This window comes from Salmo salar, chromosome 04, assembly GCF_965601325.2.
Source record: "Salmo salar chromosome 04, fSalSal1, whole genome shotgun sequence".
In the NCBI taxonomy this organism is placed as follows: Eukaryota; Metazoa; Chordata; class Actinopteri; order Salmoniformes; family Salmonidae; genus Salmo; species Salmo salar.
In genome coordinates, this window is record NC_138294.1 from 2,055,001 (window position 1) to 2,074,491 (window position 19,491).

At 43.9% G+C, this 19,491-nt stretch overlaps 1 protein-coding gene across 13 annotated transcripts in view; it reads left to right on the top strand.

The window, feature by feature from the left end:
• The window catches only part of LOC106591060 (uncharacterized), a 186,060-nt gene that overhangs the window by 76,716 nt on the left and 89,853 nt on the right, over window positions 1–19,491 (top strand). For all 13 annotated transcript variants that reach the window (XM_082973994.1, XM_082973990.1, XM_082973985.1 and 10 more), the window contains 13 exons: window positions 984–1,082; window positions 2,463–2,660; window positions 3,561–3,758; window positions 5,425–5,523; window positions 7,650–7,847; window positions 7,997–8,095; window positions 9,042–9,140; window positions 14,253–14,450; window positions 15,293–15,391; window positions 15,519–15,617; window positions 15,951–16,049; window positions 16,894–16,992; window positions 17,325–17,400. In XM_082973994.1, the coding sequence (XP_082830120.1) occupies window positions 984–1,082; window positions 2,463–2,660; window positions 3,561–3,758; window positions 5,425–5,523; window positions 7,650–7,847; window positions 7,997–8,095; window positions 9,042–9,140; window positions 14,253–14,450; window positions 15,293–15,391; window positions 15,519–15,617; window positions 15,951–16,049; window positions 16,894–16,992; window positions 17,325–17,400 (1,660 nt within the window). The remainder of the gene's footprint in view (window positions 1–983; window positions 1,083–2,462; window positions 2,661–3,560; window positions 3,759–5,424; window positions 5,524–7,649; window positions 7,848–7,996; window positions 8,096–9,041; window positions 9,141–14,252; window positions 14,451–15,292; window positions 15,392–15,518; window positions 15,618–15,950; window positions 16,050–16,893; window positions 16,993–17,324; window positions 17,401–19,491) is intronic.

Genomic DNA, 19,491 nt, shown 5'->3' on the forward strand with positions numbered 1-19,491 from the left:
AGGGTAGATGGTGGTGGTAACAGGGTAGATAGTGTAACAGGGTAGATGGTGGTTGTAACAGGGTAGATGGTGGTGTAACAGGGTTAGATGGTGGTGTAACAGGGTAGATGGTGGTGTGACAGGGTAGATAGTGTAGCAGGGTAGATGGTGGTGTGACAGGGTAGATGGTGGTGTAACAGGGTAGATAGTGTAACAGGGTAGATGGTGGTGTAACAGGGTAGATGGTGGTGTAACAGGGTAGATGGTGGTGTAACAGGGTAGATGGTGGGTTTGACAGGGTAGATGGTGGTGTAACAGGGTAGATGGTGGTGTAACAGGGTAGATGGTGGGTGTGTAACAGGGTAGATGGTGGTGTAACAGGGTAGATGGTGGTGTAACAGGGTAGATGGTGGTGTAACAGGGTAGATGGTGGTGTAACAGGGTAGATGGTGGTGTAACAGGGTAGATGGTGGTGTAACAGGGTAGATGGTGGTGTAACAGGGTAGCTGGTGGTGTAACAGGGTAGATGGTGGTGTAACAGGGTAGATGGTGGTGTAACAGGGTAGATGGTCAAAGTTTCCCAGGAGACATTTATTACATTTGAAAGTCTCTCTCTCTCTCTCTGTCTCTCTCTCTCTCTCTCTCTCTGTCTCTCTCTCTGTCTCTCTCTGTCTCTCTCTCTGTCTCTCTCTGTCTCTCTCTCTGTCTCTCTCTGTCTCTCTCTCTGTCTCTCTCTGTCTCTCTCTCTCTGTCTCTCTCTCTCTCTACCTACTAGTGTATTACATGTTTCATCCCTCTGGCTCCATTTGCTGTTGGACATTTTCTTGTCTGCAATAAGGATACTTATGCACGTGTGTGTGTGGTGTGTGTGTGGTCTGTGTGTGTGTGTGTGTGTGTGTGTGTGTGTGTGTGTGTGTGTGTGTGTGTGTGTGTGTGTGTGTGTGTGTGTGTGTGTGTGTGTGTGTGTGTGTGTGTGTGTGTGTGTGTGTGTGTGTGTCTCTCAGGACGGCCTCACTCCTCTACACTGTGCAGCGCGGAGTGGACATGACCCCGCCATAGAACTACTGCTGGAGAGAGGAGCACCCATACTGGCTAGGACCAAGGTACACACGCAAAATACACACTCACACACACACACACACATACATACAATATATACAAACAAACGCACACAGGAAATACACACCACACATACTCACACACATACATAGAGTTTATATGGTATACACACATTTTGGTGAGATTATTTTGCCGTGTTTTGTCATGTGTTATGACACTTTACGATGTGATTATGACACTTATGGAGTCAGGAAGAACTCTTCTGTCACGGTTGTCGAAAGGAGGAGCGGACCAAGGTGCAGCGTGTGTGTCGTTCCACATTTTATTTTCACTGTGAAACTTTGCAATACATACATAAAATAAACCGAACTAACAAAAAAACAACAAACTGTGACGCAGAGTAGAAACATACACTAACTCAGAAATAATCTCCCACAAACCCAGGCGGAAAAAAACCCTACTTAAGTAGGATCTCCAATTAGAGACAACGAGGACCAGCTGCCTCTAATTGGAGATCATCCCAAACAAAACCCCAACATAGAAATACAAAACTAGAACCTGACAACATAGAAATAGAAAACATAGAATAGAACAAAGAACTACAAATCTCGAATGCCCACCCAAATCACACCCTGACCTAACCAAAATAGAGAAACAAAACGTCTCTCTCAGGTCAGGGCGTGACATCGTCAAGTAAACTGTCACAGAAATCTAACAAAAATGATCGTCTCTCCCTCTCCCCCCTCTCGCTCCCCTCCCTCTCTCCATCCTTCCTTCTCTCTCTCTCCCTCTCTCTCCCTCTCTCCACCCTCTCTCTCCCTCTCCCCTTCCTTCCTTCCCTCCCTCCCTCCCTCCCTCCCTCCCTCCCTCCCTCCCTCCCTCCCTCCCTCCCTCCCTCCCTCCCTCCCTCCCTCCCTCCCTCTCACCTTCCTTCCTTCTCTCTCTCTCCCTCTCTCCACCCTCCCTCCCTCTCACTCTCTCCCCCTTCCCTCCCTCTCTCCCTCCTTCTCTCTCTCTCTCCCTCTCTCGCTCCCTCCCTCCCTCTCTCTCCCTCTCCCTCGCCACTTCCCTCCCTCTGTCCCTCCTTCCCTCTCTCTCTCTCCTTCTCTCCACCCTACCTCTCTCTTCCCCCTACCTCTCTCACCCCCTCTCTCCCCTCCCTCTCTCTCACTCTCTCCACCCTCCCTCTCTCTCCCTCCCTCCCTCCCTCCCTCCCTCCCTCCCTCCCTCCCTCCCTCCCTCCCTCCCTCCCTCCCTCCCTCCCTCCCTCCCTCCCTCCCTCCCTCCCTCCCTCCCTTTCTCTCCCCCCTCCCTCTCTCACCCCCCTCTCTCCCCTCCCTCTCCCCTCCCTCTCCCCTCCCTCTCTCCCCCCTCCCTCTCTCCCTCTCCCTCCCCCCTCTCCCCTCTCTCCCCTCCCCCTATAGAACGGTCTCTCCCCCCTCCACATGTCGGCCCAGGGAGACCATGTGGAGTGTGTCAAACACCTGCTGCAGCACAAGGCGCCTGTTGATGATGTCACCCTGGACTACCTGACGGCGCTGCATGTCGCCGCCCACTGTGGTCACTACAGAGTCACCAAGCTGCTGCTGGACAAGAGGGCTAACCCCAACGTTAGGGCTCTGGTACGGATTTAATACACACACACACACTGGTACAGACCATCTACCCTGTCACAATACACACACACACTGGTACAGAGCTAATACACACACACACACTGGTACAAACCTAATACACACACACACTGGTACAGAGCTAATACACACACACACTGGTACAGACCTAATACACACACACACTGGTACAGACCTAATACACACACACACTGGTACAGACCTAATACACACACACACACACACTGGTACAGACCTAATACACACACACACACACACACACACACACACACACACACACACACACACACACACACACACACACACACACACACACACACACACACACTGGTACAGACCTAATACACACACACACACACACACTGGTACAGACCTAATACACACACACACACACACACACACACACACACACACACACTGGTACAGACCTAATACACACACACACACACACACACACACACACACACACACACACTGGTACAGACCTAATACACACACACACAAACTGGTACAGATATAATGCACACTGATACACACACACACTCACACACACACACACACACACACACACACACACACACACACACACACACACACACACACTGGTACAGACCTAATACACACACACACAAACTGGTACAAATATAATGCACACTGATACACACACACACTCACACACACACACACACACACACACACACACACACACACACACACACACACACACACACACACACACACACACACACACACACACACACACACACACACACACACACACACACACACACACACAGAGAGAGAAACACACTGGTACAGACGTAATACAACAGTTAAGTTGTTTGAATGTTTTCCCCAACGTTGCTGTGTGTGTTTCTGTGTGTTCAGAATGGGTTCACTCCGCTGCACATCGCCTGTAAGAAGAACAGGGTGAAGGTGATGGAGCTGCTGGTGAAATACGGAGCCTCTATCCAGGCCATCACAGAGTCTGGTCTGACCCCCATCCATGTGTCAGCCTTTATGGGTCATCTCAACATGGTGCTGCTGCTGCTGCAGAACGGAGCCTCGCCTGACGTCTGCAACATCGTCAGTACCGATACAATCAAATCAAATGTTATCGGTCACGTACACCTGTTTAGCAGATGTTATTACGGGTGTAGTGAAATGCTTGTGTTCCCAGCTCCAACAGTACAGTAGTATCTAACTAAATGCTTGTGTTTCTAGCTCCAACAGTACAGTAGTATCTAACTAAATGCTAGTGTTTCTAGCTCCAACAGTAATATCTAACTAAATGCTTGTGTTTCTAGCTCCAACAGTACAGTAATATCTAACTAAATGCTTGTGTTCCTAGCTCCAACAGTAATATCTAACTAAATGCTTGTGTTTCTAGCTCCAACAGTACAGTAATATCTAACTAAATGCTTGTGTTCCCAGCTCCAACAGTAATATCTAACTAAATGCTTGTGTTCCTAGCTCCAACAGTACAGTAGTATCTAACTAAATGCTTGTGTTCCCAGCTCCAACAGTAATATCTAACTAAATGCTTGTGTTCCTCGCTCCAACAGTACAGTAGTATCTAACTAAATGCTTGTGTTCCCAGCTCCAACAGTAATATCTAACTAAATGCTTGTGTTCATAGCTCCAACAGTACAGTAGTATCTAACTAAATGCTTGTGTTCCTAGCTCCAACAGTGCAGTAATATCTAACTAAATGCTTGTGTTCCTAGCTCCAACAGTACAGTAGTATCTAACTAAATGCTTGTGTTCCCAGCTCCAACAGTAATATCTAACTAAATGCTTGTGTTCCTAGCTCCAACAGTACAGTAGTATCTAACTAAATGCTTGTGTTCCTAGCTCCAACAGTGATATCTAACTAAATGCTTGTGTTCATAGCTCCAACAGTACAGTAGTATCTAACTAAATGCTTGTGTTCCTAGCTCCAACAGTGCAGTAATATCTAACTAAATGCTTGTGTTCCTAGCTCCAACAGTACAGTAGTATCTAACTAAATGCTTGTGTTCCTAGCTCCAACAGTACAGTAGTATCTAGCTAAATGCTTGTGTTCCTAGCTCCAACAGTACAGTAGTATCTAACTAAATGCTTGTGTTCATAGCTCCAACAGTGCAGTAATATCTAACTAAATGCTTGTGTTTCTAGCTCCAACAGTGCAGTAATATATAACTAAATGCTTGTGTTGCTAGCTCCAACAGTACAGTAGTATCTAACTAAATGCTTGTGTTGCTAGCTCCAACAGTGCAGTAATATCTAACTAAATGCTTGTGTTCCTAGCTCCTACAGTGCAGTAATATCTAACTAAATGCTTGTGTTCCTAGCTCCAACAGTAATATCTAACTAAATGCTTGTGTTCATAGCTCCAACAGTACAGTAATATCTAACAATTCACAACAACACACATATCTAAAAGTAAAATAATGGAATTAAGAAATATATAATTTATTAGGACGAGCAATGATTAAAATACAGTAGAATAGAATACAGTATGAACTGTAAATATGAGATGGAGGAGTGGCGTTGACTAAAATACAGTAGAATAGAATACAGTATGAACTGTAAATATGAGATGAGTAAAGCAGTAATGTAAACATTATTAGAGTGACTGGTGATTCCATGTCTACAAATCTACACACCCACTTCCTGGGTTTTACAGTCAGTATTGACCAACCACAGCAGACCTTTTAGCTGGTAGTGGACGTGGTTGTGTTTGTGTGTGTTCTAACGTGTGTGTGTGTAGCGTGGTGAGACAGCGTTACACATGGCGGCCCGTGCTGGTCAGATAGAGGTGGTTCGATGTCTCCTGAGGAACGGAGCTCTGGTCGACGCCATGGCAAGAGTGAGTCATTTAGTATGTGAGGGGGGGGATTTCTATGTGCGAATGACATCCAATCGTAATACAAGGAGTTGTACACACAACTGGTAACAGCTGACCAGACAGACCAGTCACAGTAACAACTGGCCAGACGGACCAGTCACAGTAACAACTGACCAGACAGACCAGTCACAGTAACAACTGGCCAGACAGACCAGTCACAGTAACAACTGACCAGACAGACCAGTCACAGTAACAACTGGCCAGACAGACCAGTCACAGTAACAACTGGCCAGACAGACCAGTCACAGTAACAACTGACCAGACGGACCAGTCACAGTAACAACTGGCCAGACAGACCAGTCACAGTAACAACTGGCCAGACAGACCAGTCACAGTAACAACTGGCCAGACGGACCAGTCACAGTAACAACTGGCCAGACAGACCAGTCACAGTAACAACTGGCCAGACAGACCAGTCACAGTAACAACTGACCAGACAGACCAGTCACAGTAACAACTGGCCAGACGGACCAGTCACAGTAACAACTGGCCAGACAGACCAGTCACAGTAACAACTGGCCAGACAGACCAGTCACAGTAACAACTGGCCACACAGACCAGTCACAGTAACAACTGGCCAGACAGACCAGTCACAGTAACAACTGGCCAGACAGACCAGTCACAGTAACAACTGGCCAGACAGACCAGTCACAGTAACAACTGGCCAGACCAGTCACAGTAACAACTGACCAGACCAGTCACAGTAACAACTGGCCAGACGGACCAGTCACAGTAACAACTGACCAGACAGACCAGTCACAGTAACAACTGACCAGACAGACCAGTCACAGTAACAACTGGCCAGACGGACCAGTCACAGTAATAACTGACCAGACAGACCAGTCACAGTAACAACTGGCCAGACGGACCAGTCACAGTAACAACTGGCCAGACAGACCAGTCACAGTAACAATTGGCCAGACAGACCAGTCACAGTAACAACTGACCAGACCAGTCACAGTAACAACTGGCCAGACGGACCAGTCACAGTAACAACTGGCCAGACAGACCAGTCACAGTAACAACTGGCCAGACAGACCAGTCACAGTAACAACTGGCCAGACGGACCAGTCACAGTAACAACTGGCCAGACAGACCAGTCACAGTAACAACTGGCCAGACAGACCAGTCACAGTAACAACTGACCAGACAGACCAGTCACAGTAACAACTGACCAGACAGACCAGTCACAGTAACAACTGGCCAGACGGACCAGTCACAGTAACAACTGACCAGACCAGTCACAGTAACAACTGGCCAGACGGACCAGTCACAGTAACAACTGACCAGACAGACCAGTCACAGTAACAACTGACCAGACAGACCAGTCACAGTAACAACTGGCCAGACAGACCAGTCACAGTAACAACTGACCAGACAGACCAGTCACAGTAACAACTGGCCAGACAGACCAGTCTCAGTAACAACTGACCAGACGGACCAGTCACAGTAACAACTGACCAGACCAGTCACAGTAACAACTGGCCAGACGGACCAGTCACAGTAACAACTGACCAGACAGACCAGTCACAGTAACAACTGACCAGACAGACCAGTCACAGTAACAACTGGCCAGACAGACCAGTCACAGTAACAACTGACCAGACAGACCAGTCACAGTAACAACTGGCCAGACAGACCAGTCTCAGTAACAACTGACCAGACAGACCAGTCACAGTAACAACTGGCCAGACAGACCAGTCACAGAAACAACTGGCCAGACATACCAGTCTCAGTAACAACTGACCAGACAGACTGCAGTAAAAATCTACTTTTCTGCGCCGTGCCGCATTCAAATGATATTTTCATTCCTTCATTACTACTGCTGTGTAATTGACATTTGCCGCTATTTACAGGTGAAACATGACATGTATAACTAGGGAAGGAAAGGAAGCTTGGCCCACTAGTCGGAAACAAGTCATTTTTAGACCGGCTAGTTGAACATTTGCCAAACTATCCCGATGGCTAGTGACATTTTTTATTTTCAAACATGGCATGGCCCAGAATGTCACCCGGGCTAGTATACATGGTGGTTTAACCAGCCGAGCTGAGACAGCACCCTAAAGCCTTCAATCCCATCCCTGTAGGAGGACCAGACCCCCCTCCACATCGCGTCCCGTCTGGGAAAGACAGAGATCGTCCAGCTGTTGCTGCAGCACATGGCTCATCCTGACGCCTCCACTACTAATGGATACAGTCCTCTACACATCGCTGCCAGGGAGGGACAGGTGGAGACCACCGCTGTGTTGTTGGAGGCTGGGGCTTCACACTCACTGGCTACCAAGGTAGGATATACACACACACACACACACACACACACACACACACACACACACACACACACACACACACACACACACACACACACACACACACACACACACACACACAGAGCTGTATCTGCCTCCTCTACATGTATCCTCCTCCCTTACAGAAAGGATTCACTCCTCTACATGTATCAGCCAAGTATGGAAGCCTGGAGGTGGCAAAACTCCTCCTGCAGCGCAAAGCTATGCCTGACGATGCCGGCAAGGTATTATCATAGACATACAGCAACTAGAGCTGGTGTTATTACAGAATTACAGCAAGTAGAACTGGTGTTATCACAGAAATACAGCAAGTAGAACTAGTGTTTCCACAGAAATACAGCAAGTAGAACTGGTGTTATTACAGAAATACAATAACTAGAACTATTGTTATCACAGAAATACAATAGCTAGAACTAGTGTTAGCATAGAAATCGATTATAGAAGGAGAGAGGGAAGACAGCCGTAGCTAGAGAGAGAAGAAGAGAGGGAGAGATGAAGGGATGAGAGAAGAAAGAATAGCTAGAGAGAGAAAAAGAGAGAGAGATGACAGAGGAGGGAAGACAGAATAGTTAGTGAGAAAAAGAGAGGGAGAGATGAAGGGATGAGGGAAGACAGAATAGCTAGAGAGAGAAAAAGATAGGGAGAGATGAAGGGATGAGAGAAGACAGAATAGCTAGAGAGAGAAAAAGAGAGGGAGAGATGAAGGGATGAGGGAAGACAGAATAGCCAGAGAGAGAAGAAGAGAGGGAGAGATGAAGGGATGAGGGAAGACAGAATAGCTAGAGAGAGAAGAAGAGAGGGAGAGATGAAGGGATGAGGGAAGACAGAATAGCCAGAGAGAGAAGAAGAGAGGGAGAGATGAAGGGATGAGGGAAGACAGAATAGCTAGAGAGAGAAAAAGAGAAGGAGAGAGAGATGAAGGGATGAGGGAAGACAGAATAGCCAGAGAGAGAAGAAGAGAGGGAGAGATGAAGGGATGAGGGAAGACAGAATAGCCAGAGAGCGAAGAAGAGAGGGAGAGATGAAGGGATGAGGGAAGACAGAATAGCTAGAGAGAGAAAAAGAGAAGGAGAGAGAGATGAAGGGATGAGGGAAGACAGAATAGCTAGAGAGAGAAGAAGAGAGGGAGAGATGAAGGGATGAGTAATAAAGTGGGTTTCTCTCCTCCAGAACGGTCTGACTCCGCTGCACGTGGCAGCTCACTATGACAACCAGCAGGTGGCGCTGCTGCTGCTGGACAAAGGGGCGTCGCCCCACGCCACCGCCAAGGTGAGAAAACAACACAAACCTGGAGGGGGAACGACTTTCAAATGTTTTACCATGGAAATATAGAACTATATATAACATAAATATATATAACACTACTGTTGACTCATAATACTGTCCCCTATATAAGACTACTGTTGACTCATAATACTGTCCCCTATATAACACTACTGTTGACCCATAATACTGTCCCCTATATAACACTACTGTTCACCAGGACATAATACTGTCCCCTATATAACACTACTGTTGACCCATAATACTGTCCCCTATATAACACTACTGTTCACCAGGACATAATACTGTCCCCTATATAACACTACTGTTGACTCATTATAATGTCCCCTATATAACACTACTGTTGACCCATAATACTGTCCCCTATATAACACTACTGTTCACCAGGACATAATACTGTCCCCTATATAACACTACTGTTGACCAGGACATAATACTGTCCCCTATATAACACTACTGTTGACCCATAATACTATCCCCTATATAACACTACTGTTGACTCATTATACTGTTCCCTATATAACACTACTGTTGACCCATAATACTGTCCCCTATATAACACTACTGTTCACCAGGACATAATACTGTCCCCTATATAACACTACTGTTGACCCATAATACTGTCCCCTATATAACACTACTGTTCACCAGGACATAATACTGTCCCCTATATAACACTACTGTTGACTCATTATAATGTCCCCTATATAACACTACTGTTGACCCATAATACTGTCCCCTATATAACACTACTGTTGACTCATTATACTGTTCCCTATATAACACTACTGTTGACCCATAATACTGTCCCCTATATAACACTACTGTTGACCCTTAATAATACTGTCCCCTATATAACACTACTGTTGACCAGGACATAATACTGTCCCCTATATAACACTACTGTTGACCCATAATACTGTCCCCTTTATAACACTACTGTTGACCAGAACATAATACTGTCCCCTATACAACACTACTGTTGACCAGGACATAATACTGTCCCCTATATAACACTACTGTTGACCCATAATACTGTCCCCTATATAACACTACTGTTGACCCATAATACTGTCCCCTATATAACACTACTGTTGATCCATAATACTATCCCCTATATAACACTACTGTTGACCCATAATACTGTCCCCTATATAACACTACTGTTCACCAGGACATAATACTGTCCCCTATATAACACTACTGTTGACTCATTATAATGTCCCCTATATAACACTACTGTTGACCCATAATACTGTCCCCTATATAACACTACTGTTGACTCATTATACTGTTCCCTATATAACACTACTGTTGACCCATAATACTGTCCCCTATATAACACTACTGTTGACCCTTAATAATACTGTCCCCTATATAACACTACTGTTGACCAGGACATAATACTGTCCCCTATATAACACTACTGTTGACCCATAATACTGTCCCCTTTATAACACTACTGTTGACCAGAACATAATACTGTCCCCTATACAACACTACTGTTGACCAGGACATAATACTGTCCCCTATATAACACTACTGTTGACCCATAATACTGTCCCCTATATAACACTACTGTTGACCCATAATACTGTCCCCTATATAACACTACTGTTGATCCATAATACTATCCCCTATATAACACTACTGTTGACCAGGACATAATACTGTCCCCTATATAACACTACTGTTGACCCATAATACTGTCCCCTTTATAACACTACTGTTGACCAGAACATAATACTGTCCCCTATATAACACTACTGTTGACCCATAATACTATCCCCTATATAACAGTACTGTTTACCCATAATACTGTCCCCTATATAACACTACTGTTGACCAGGACATAATACTGTCCCCTATACAACACTACTGTTGACCAGGACATAATACTATCCCCTATATAACACTACTGTTGACCCATAATACTGTCCCCTATATAACACTACTGTGGACCAGGACATAATACTGCCCCCTATATAACACTACTGTTGACCCATAATACTGTCCCCTATATAACACTACTGTTGATCCATAATACTATCCCCTATATAACACTACTGTTGACCCATAATACTATCCCCTATATAACACTACTGTTGACCCATAATACTGTCCCCTATATAACACTACTGTTGACCCATAATACTGTCCCCTATATAACACTACTGTTGACCAGGACATAATACTATCCCCTATATAACACTACTGTTGACCCATAATACTGTCCCCTATATAACACTACTGTTGACCAGGACATAATACTGTCCCCTATACAACACTACTGTTGACCAGGACATAATACTATCCCCTATATAACACTACTGTTGACCCATAATACTGTCCCCTATATAACACTACTGTTGACCCATAATACTGTCCCCTATATAACACTACTATTGACCAGGACATAATACTGCCCCCTATATAACACTACTGTTGACCCATAATACTGTCCCCTATATAACACTACTGTTGACCCATAATACTGTCCCCTATATAACACTACTGTGGACCAGGACATAATACTGTCCCCTATATAACACTACTGTTGACCCATAATACTGTCCCCTATATAACACTACTGTTGACCCATAATACTGTCCCCTATATAACACTACTGTTGACCAGGACATAATAAAGTCCCCTATATAACACAACTGTTGACCAGGACATAATACTGTCCCCTATATAACACTATTGTTGACCAGGACATAATACTGTCCCCTATATAACACTACTGTTGACCAGGACATAATACTGTCCCCTATATAACACTACTGTTGACCCATAATACTGTCCCCTATATAACACTACTGTTGACCCATAATACTGTCCCCTATATAACACTACTGTTGACCAGGACATAATACTACCCCCTATATAACACTACTGTTGACCAGGACATAATACTATCCCCTATATAACACTACTGTTGACCCATAATACTGTCCCCTATATAACACTACTGTTGACCAGGACATAATACTGTGCCCTATATAACACTACTGTTGACCCATAATACTGTCCCCCATATAACACTACTGTTGACCCATAATACTGTCCCCTATATAACACTACTGTTGACCAGGACATAATACTGTCCCCTATATAACACTACTGTTGACCCATAATACTGTCCCCTATATAACACTACTGTTGACCAGGACATAATACTGTCCCCTATATAACACTACTGTTGACCAGGACATAATACTGTCCCCTATACAACACTACTGTTGACCCATAATACTGTCCCCTATATAACACTACTGTTGACCCATAATACTGTCCCCTATATAACACTACTGTTGACCCATAATACTGTCCCCTATATAACACTACTCTTGACCCATAATACTGTCCCCTATATAACACTACTGTTGACCAGGACATAATACTGTCCCCTATATAACACTACTGTTGACTCATAATACTGTCCCCTATATAACACTACTGTTGACCCATAATACTGTCCCCTATATAACACTACTGTGGACCAGGACAAAATACTGTCCCCTATATAACACTACTGTTGACCAGGACATATTACTATCCCCTATATAACACTACTGTTGACCAGGACATAATACTATCCCCTATATAACACTACTGTTGACCCATAATACTGTCCCCTATATAACACTACTGTTGACCAGGACATAATACTGTCCCCTATATAACACTACTGTTGACCCATAATACTGTCCCCTATATAACACTACTGTTGACCAGGACATAATACTGTCCCCTATATAACACTACTGTTGACTCATAATACTGTCCCCTATATAACACTACTGTTGACCAGGACATAATACTGTCCCCTATATAACACTACTGTTGACCCATAATACTGTCCCCTATATAACACTACTGTTGACCCATAATACTGTCCCCTATATAACACTACTCTTGACCCATAATACTGTCCCCTATATAACACTACTGTTGACCAGGACATAATACTGTCCCCTATATAACACTACTGTTGACTCATAATACTGTCCCCTATATAACACTACTGTTGACCCATAATACTGTCCCCTATATAACACTACTGTGGACCAGGACAAAATACTGTCCCCTATATAACACTACTGTTGACCAGGACATATTACTATCCCCTATATAACACTACTGTTGACCAGGACATAATACTATCCCCTATATAACACTACTGTTGACCCATAATACTGTCCCCTATATAACACTACTGTTGACCAGGACATAATACTGTCCCCTATATAACACTACTGTTGACCCATAATACTGTCCCCTATATAACACTACTGTTGACCAGGACATAATACTGTCCCCTATATAACACTACTGTTGACTCATAATACTGTCCCCTATATAACACTACTGTTGACCAGGACATAATACTGTCCCCTATATAACACTACTGTTGACCCATAATACTATCCCCTATATAACACTACTGTTGACCCATAATACTGTCCCCTATATAACACTACTGTTGACCAGGACATAATACTGTCCCCTATATAACACTACTGTTGACCAGGACATAATACTATCCCCTATATAACACTACTGTTTACCAGGACATAATACTATCCCCTATATAACACTACTGTTGACCCATAATTCTGTCCCCTATATAACACTACTGTTGACCCATAATACTGTCCCCTATATAACACTACTGTTGACCAGGACATAATACTGTCCCCTATATAACACTACTGTTGACCAGGACATAATACTATCCCCTATATAACACTACTGTTTACCAGGACATAATACTATCCCCTATATAACACTACTGTTGACCCATAATTCTGTCCCCTATATAACACTACTGTTGACCCATAATACTGTCCCCTATGTAACACTACTGTTGACCAGGACATAATACTGTCCCCTATATAACACTACTGTTGACCAGGACATAATACTGTCCCCTATATAACACTACTGTTGACCAGGACCCATTAAAATAAATCATATTTAATGAACTCCTCATCTCAGAACCTGGTGTTTCTTGTTGAAGTATCTTCTCTGATAGTATTTCAAACAAACACTTGACATATTCCTCCTACCCACAATCCTCTCTGCTCTCAGAACGGATACACCCCACTCCACATCGCGGCCAAGAAGAACCAGACGTCCATTGCCTCGTCTCTGCTGCAGTACGGAGCGGAGACCAACGTCCTAACCAAACAGGGGGTCACCCCTCTACACCTGGCCTCACAGGAGGGGCACAGCGATATGACCAGCCTGCTGCTGGGCAAGGGGGCACACGTCAACACTCCCACTAAGGTAGGGGGACAGAGACTCACACAAGCACACACTTAGAGGAGTTGTTCCACACATCCAAAAATGCCCTCGTTAGGCATACACATTACATTCTCTCCCATCTCTCTCCTTCCCATCTCTCTTTCCAACTCTCCCTCTCTCTCCCCTCTCCATCTCTCTCTCCTTCCCATCTCTCTCTCTCTCTCCAACTCTCCATCTCTCTCTCCAACTCTCCCTCTCTCTCCCCTCTCCATCTCATCTCTCTCTCCAACTCTCCCTCTCTCTCCCTCCCATCTCTCTCTCCAACTCTCCCCTCTCTCTCCCTCCCATCTCTCTCTCCAACTCTCCCTCTCTATCTCCCTCCCATCTCTCTCTCTAACTCTCCCTCTCTCTCCCCATCCATCTCTCTCTCTCCCCCCCTCCCATCTCTCTTTGTAACTCTCTCTCTCTCCCTCCCATCGCTCTCTCCAACTCTCCCTCTCTCTCCCCCTCCATCTCTCTCTCCCCTCTCTCTAAATCTCTCTCTCTGTATCTCTATCTCTCTCCCCTCTCTCTAAATTTCTTTCTCTCTGTATCTCTCTCTCTCCCCTCTCTCTAAATCTCTCTCTCTGTCTCTCTCTCCCCTCTCTCTAAATCTCTCTCTCCCCTCTCTCTACATCTCTCTCTCTCTCTGTATCTCTCTCTCTCCCCTCTCTCTAAATCTCTCTCTCTGTATCTCTCTCTCTCGCCTCTCTCTAAATCTCTCTCTCTCTCTGTATCTCTCTCTCCTCTCTCTCTAAATCTCTCTCTCTCCCCTCTATCTAAATCTCTCTCTCTCCCCTCTCTCTAAATCTCTCTCTCTCTGTATCTCTCTCTCTCCCTCTCAGAGTGGTCTGACACCGCTCCACCTCACGGCCCAGGAGGACAGAGTGAATGCAGCAGAAGTTCTGGCCAAACGTGATGCTAACCTGGACCAGCAAACCAAGGTAAACACACACACACACACAAACACACACACACAAACACACACACACACACACGCACACACGCACGCACGCACGCACGCACACACCCACACTCTTTTTCCTAAGGTCTTTCTCTCATCTTCCTCAGCTCGGCTACACTCCTCTCATAGTTGCCTGTCACTATGGAAACGCAAAGATGGTCAACTTCCTCTTGCAGCAGGGCGCCGGTGTCAACGCCAAAACCAAGGTACAAGAGTTTAATATTAGAACGGGTAAGGTACCGCTCCAGTAGCAGACTGTCAGATTAATATTAGAACGGGTAAGGTACCGCTCCAGTAGCAGACGGTCAGTTAGTGACAGTTGGTGACTGTTAGGATTTAATATTTAAAACCCAACTGTCTGTTTGTCTGTGTGTGTGTGTGTGTGTGTGTGTGTGTGTGTGTGTGTGTGTGTGTGTATGTGTGTGTGTGTGTGTGTGTGTGTGTGTGTGTGTGTGTGTGTGTGTGTGTGTGTGTGTGTGTATAATATGTATGTATAATGTGTGTTTGATGTCAATATTTAAAACTGTCTGTGTCTCCAGAACGGTTACACACCTCTTCACCAGGCAGCACAGCAGGGCCACACACACATCATCAACATCCTGTTACAGCATGGAGCAACACCCAACACTACCACTGTGGTAAGAACACACACACACACACACACACACATCATCAACATCCTGTTACAGCATGGAGCAACACCCAACACTACCACTGTGGTAAGAACACACACACACACACACACACACATCATCAACATCCTGTTACAGCATGGAGCAACACCCAACACTACCACTGTGGTAAGAACACACACACACACACACACACACATCATCAACATCCTGTTACAGCATGGAGCAACACCCAACACTACCACTGTGGTAAGAACACACACACACACACACACACACACACACACATCATCAACATCCTGTTACAGCATGGAGCAACACCCAACACTACCACTGTGGTAAGAACACACACACACACACACACACACATCATCAACATCCTGTTACAGCATGGAGCAACACCCAACACTACCACTGTGGTAAGAACACACACACACACACACACACACACATCATCAACATCCTGTTACAGCATGGAGCAACACCCAACACTACCACTGTGGTAAGAACACACACCACACACACACACACACACACACACACACACACACACACACACACACACACACACACACACACACACACACACACACACACACACACACACACACACACACACACACACATTGTTTGATTAGATGTTTGATTCTCTCTCCCTTCTCTCCTTCCTTCCTTCCTCCCTCTCGCTCTCACACTCTCCCTCTCCCGCTTTTACACACTCTCTCATTCTCTCTCCCTCCACCCTCTTTCTCGCACTCTCTATCCTTCCTCCCTCTCTCTCTCACACTCTCTCTCCCTCATTATCCTCCCCCTCTCTCTACCCCTCTCTCTCTTTCTCTCTCTCGGTCAGAATGGGAACACTGCTCTGTCCATTGCCAGGCGTCTGGGTTACATATCTGTCGTTGACACTCTGAAGGTCGTCACAGAAGAGGTCATCACCACGACAACGGTATGTGACCCCCGTGATGCTTCCAGGTAGAAATTTCCCCTTAACCACAGATCAGCTTACCCCTTCTCATATCCTAACCTTAACCATTTAGCAGGGAAAATGTCAAACTGACGTTAGATCAGTGTGTAGGGACCAACACTCTCCTCTGTCTGTCACCACAGTACCAGTTTGTTTCCGTCCGTTACGTCACACTTTCACAAGAACAACAAAACAAACACAGAATATCATTTTTGTATTTCTATGGTTACAACCCTCTGGTTCTAATGGGCTGAATCCTTGTTCTCTTTCTGTTTTTCCCTGGTTGTGATTGGCCGGAATCCCTGTGCTGATAGACGGTGACATCAGAGAAACACAAGATGAATGTTCCAGAGACGATGACGGAGATACTGGACGTTTCCGATGAGGAGGGTGAGTTCCTTCTGATTACATACAAATACATACTGTGATTGATACAGACAGTAGGCTTTACAGACAAACACACTTTGTAGAGGTGAACACTAACAGAGATAATATATAAATAAATACTGTGATTGAGACAGACAGTAGGCTTTACAGACAAACACACTTTTTAGAGGAGAACACTTAACAGAGATAATATATTAATAAAGACTGTGATTGATACAGACAGTAGGCTTTACAGACAAACACACTTTTTAGAGGAGAACACTTAACAGAGATAATATATAAATAAATACTGTGATTGATACAGACAGTAGGCTTTACAGACAAACACACTTTTTAGAGGAGAACACTTAACAGAGATAATATATTAATAAATACTGTGATTGATACAGACAGTAGGCTTTACAGATAAACACACTTTTTAGAGGTGAACACTTAACAGAGATAATATATTAATAAATACTGTGATTGATACAGACAGTAGGCTTTACAGACAAACACACTTTTTAGAGGAGAACACTTAACAGAGATAATATATAAATAAATACTGTGATTGATACAGACAGTAGGCTTTACAGACAAACACACTTTTTAGAGGAGAACACTTAACAGAGATAATATATTAATAAATACTGTGATTGATACAGACAGTAGGCTTTACAGATAAACACACTTTTTAGAGGTGAACACTTAACAGAGATAATATATTAATAAATACTGTGATTGATACAGACAGTAGGCTTTACAGACAAACACACTTTTTAGAGGTGAACACTTAACAGAGATAATATATTAATAAATACTGTGATTGATACAGACAGTAGGCTTTACAGATAAACACACTTTTTAGAGGAGAACACTAACAGAGATAATATATAAATAAATACTGTGATTGATACAGACAGTAGGCTTTACAGATAAACACACTTTTTAGAGGAGAACACTAACAGAGATATAGTAATATATAAATACAACTAAAATAAATCTCAAGAAAGCAGCAGGTAATTCACAGCAAAGGAGGGTGAATTACAACACGTTAAGATCCATGTTACTGTAGTCTGAAACTGGTTCTGAAACTGGTTCTGAAACTGGTTCTGCCCACTGGATTTTGACATGACTTCATGCAGTTTTGGAATATTCTGGTGCTTTCGGCAGTGTGTTGTGGGTAATGTAGTTCTCGTGTTTGCAACAGTGTGTTGTGGATAATAATATAATGTGTTGTGTGTAATGTAGGTGGGCGATAGCAAAGTTTAGTATTTTTGTCTTTTCATTTTGTGCAAACAAGGAAGTCGCCTTCCCTCGCTAGTACTATTAAGCCAGTGAAATAATCAGATTTTTTAAAATGTTTAAATATGCCCTGGCAAATATTGTTATACTTGTCAGTGTAACCTAAAACATTATCCCAGTTTGAATTCATTCCCATATCAGCTAATAGAACATGTTTCGGTCACAGAGAGGTTCTATCATTTCACAATAACCTGTTATCACTAGTTATTCATTCTAAACAAAATACCTCTGTAGATTCTTGGGGTTTCTTGTTGTCTTCTCATTTGTTGTGAAAGCAAAGAAGCTATCCTTTTAGTTCCCAACATCTCCAGGTTAAATAATCATAATTTATAATTCAATAATATGCCCTGGTAAATATTTGTGTTAGTTGCCAGTGTAACCTACAACCTTATCCTGGTTCGATATGCTGCTTCAATGTATTCTCTCCCATATCAGCTAAATATAGAATGTCATCTTTTTTTTTGTCACAGACAAGAAAAAGCACATAGCTATGTGTTCTAGAATAACATGAACACATCTATAATACATTCTGGGGGGATTCTATAGCGCTGTGTTCTAGAATAACATTATCACATCTATAATACATTCTGGGGGGGTTCTATAGCTCTGTGTTCTAGAATAACATGATCACATCTATAATACATTCTGGGGGGATTCTATAGCTCTGTGTTCTAGAATAACATGAACACATCTATAATACATTCTGGGGGGATTCTATAGCTATGTGTTCTAGAATAACATGAACACATCTATAATACATTCTGGGGGATTCTATAGCTATGTGTTCTAGAATAACATGATCACATCTAT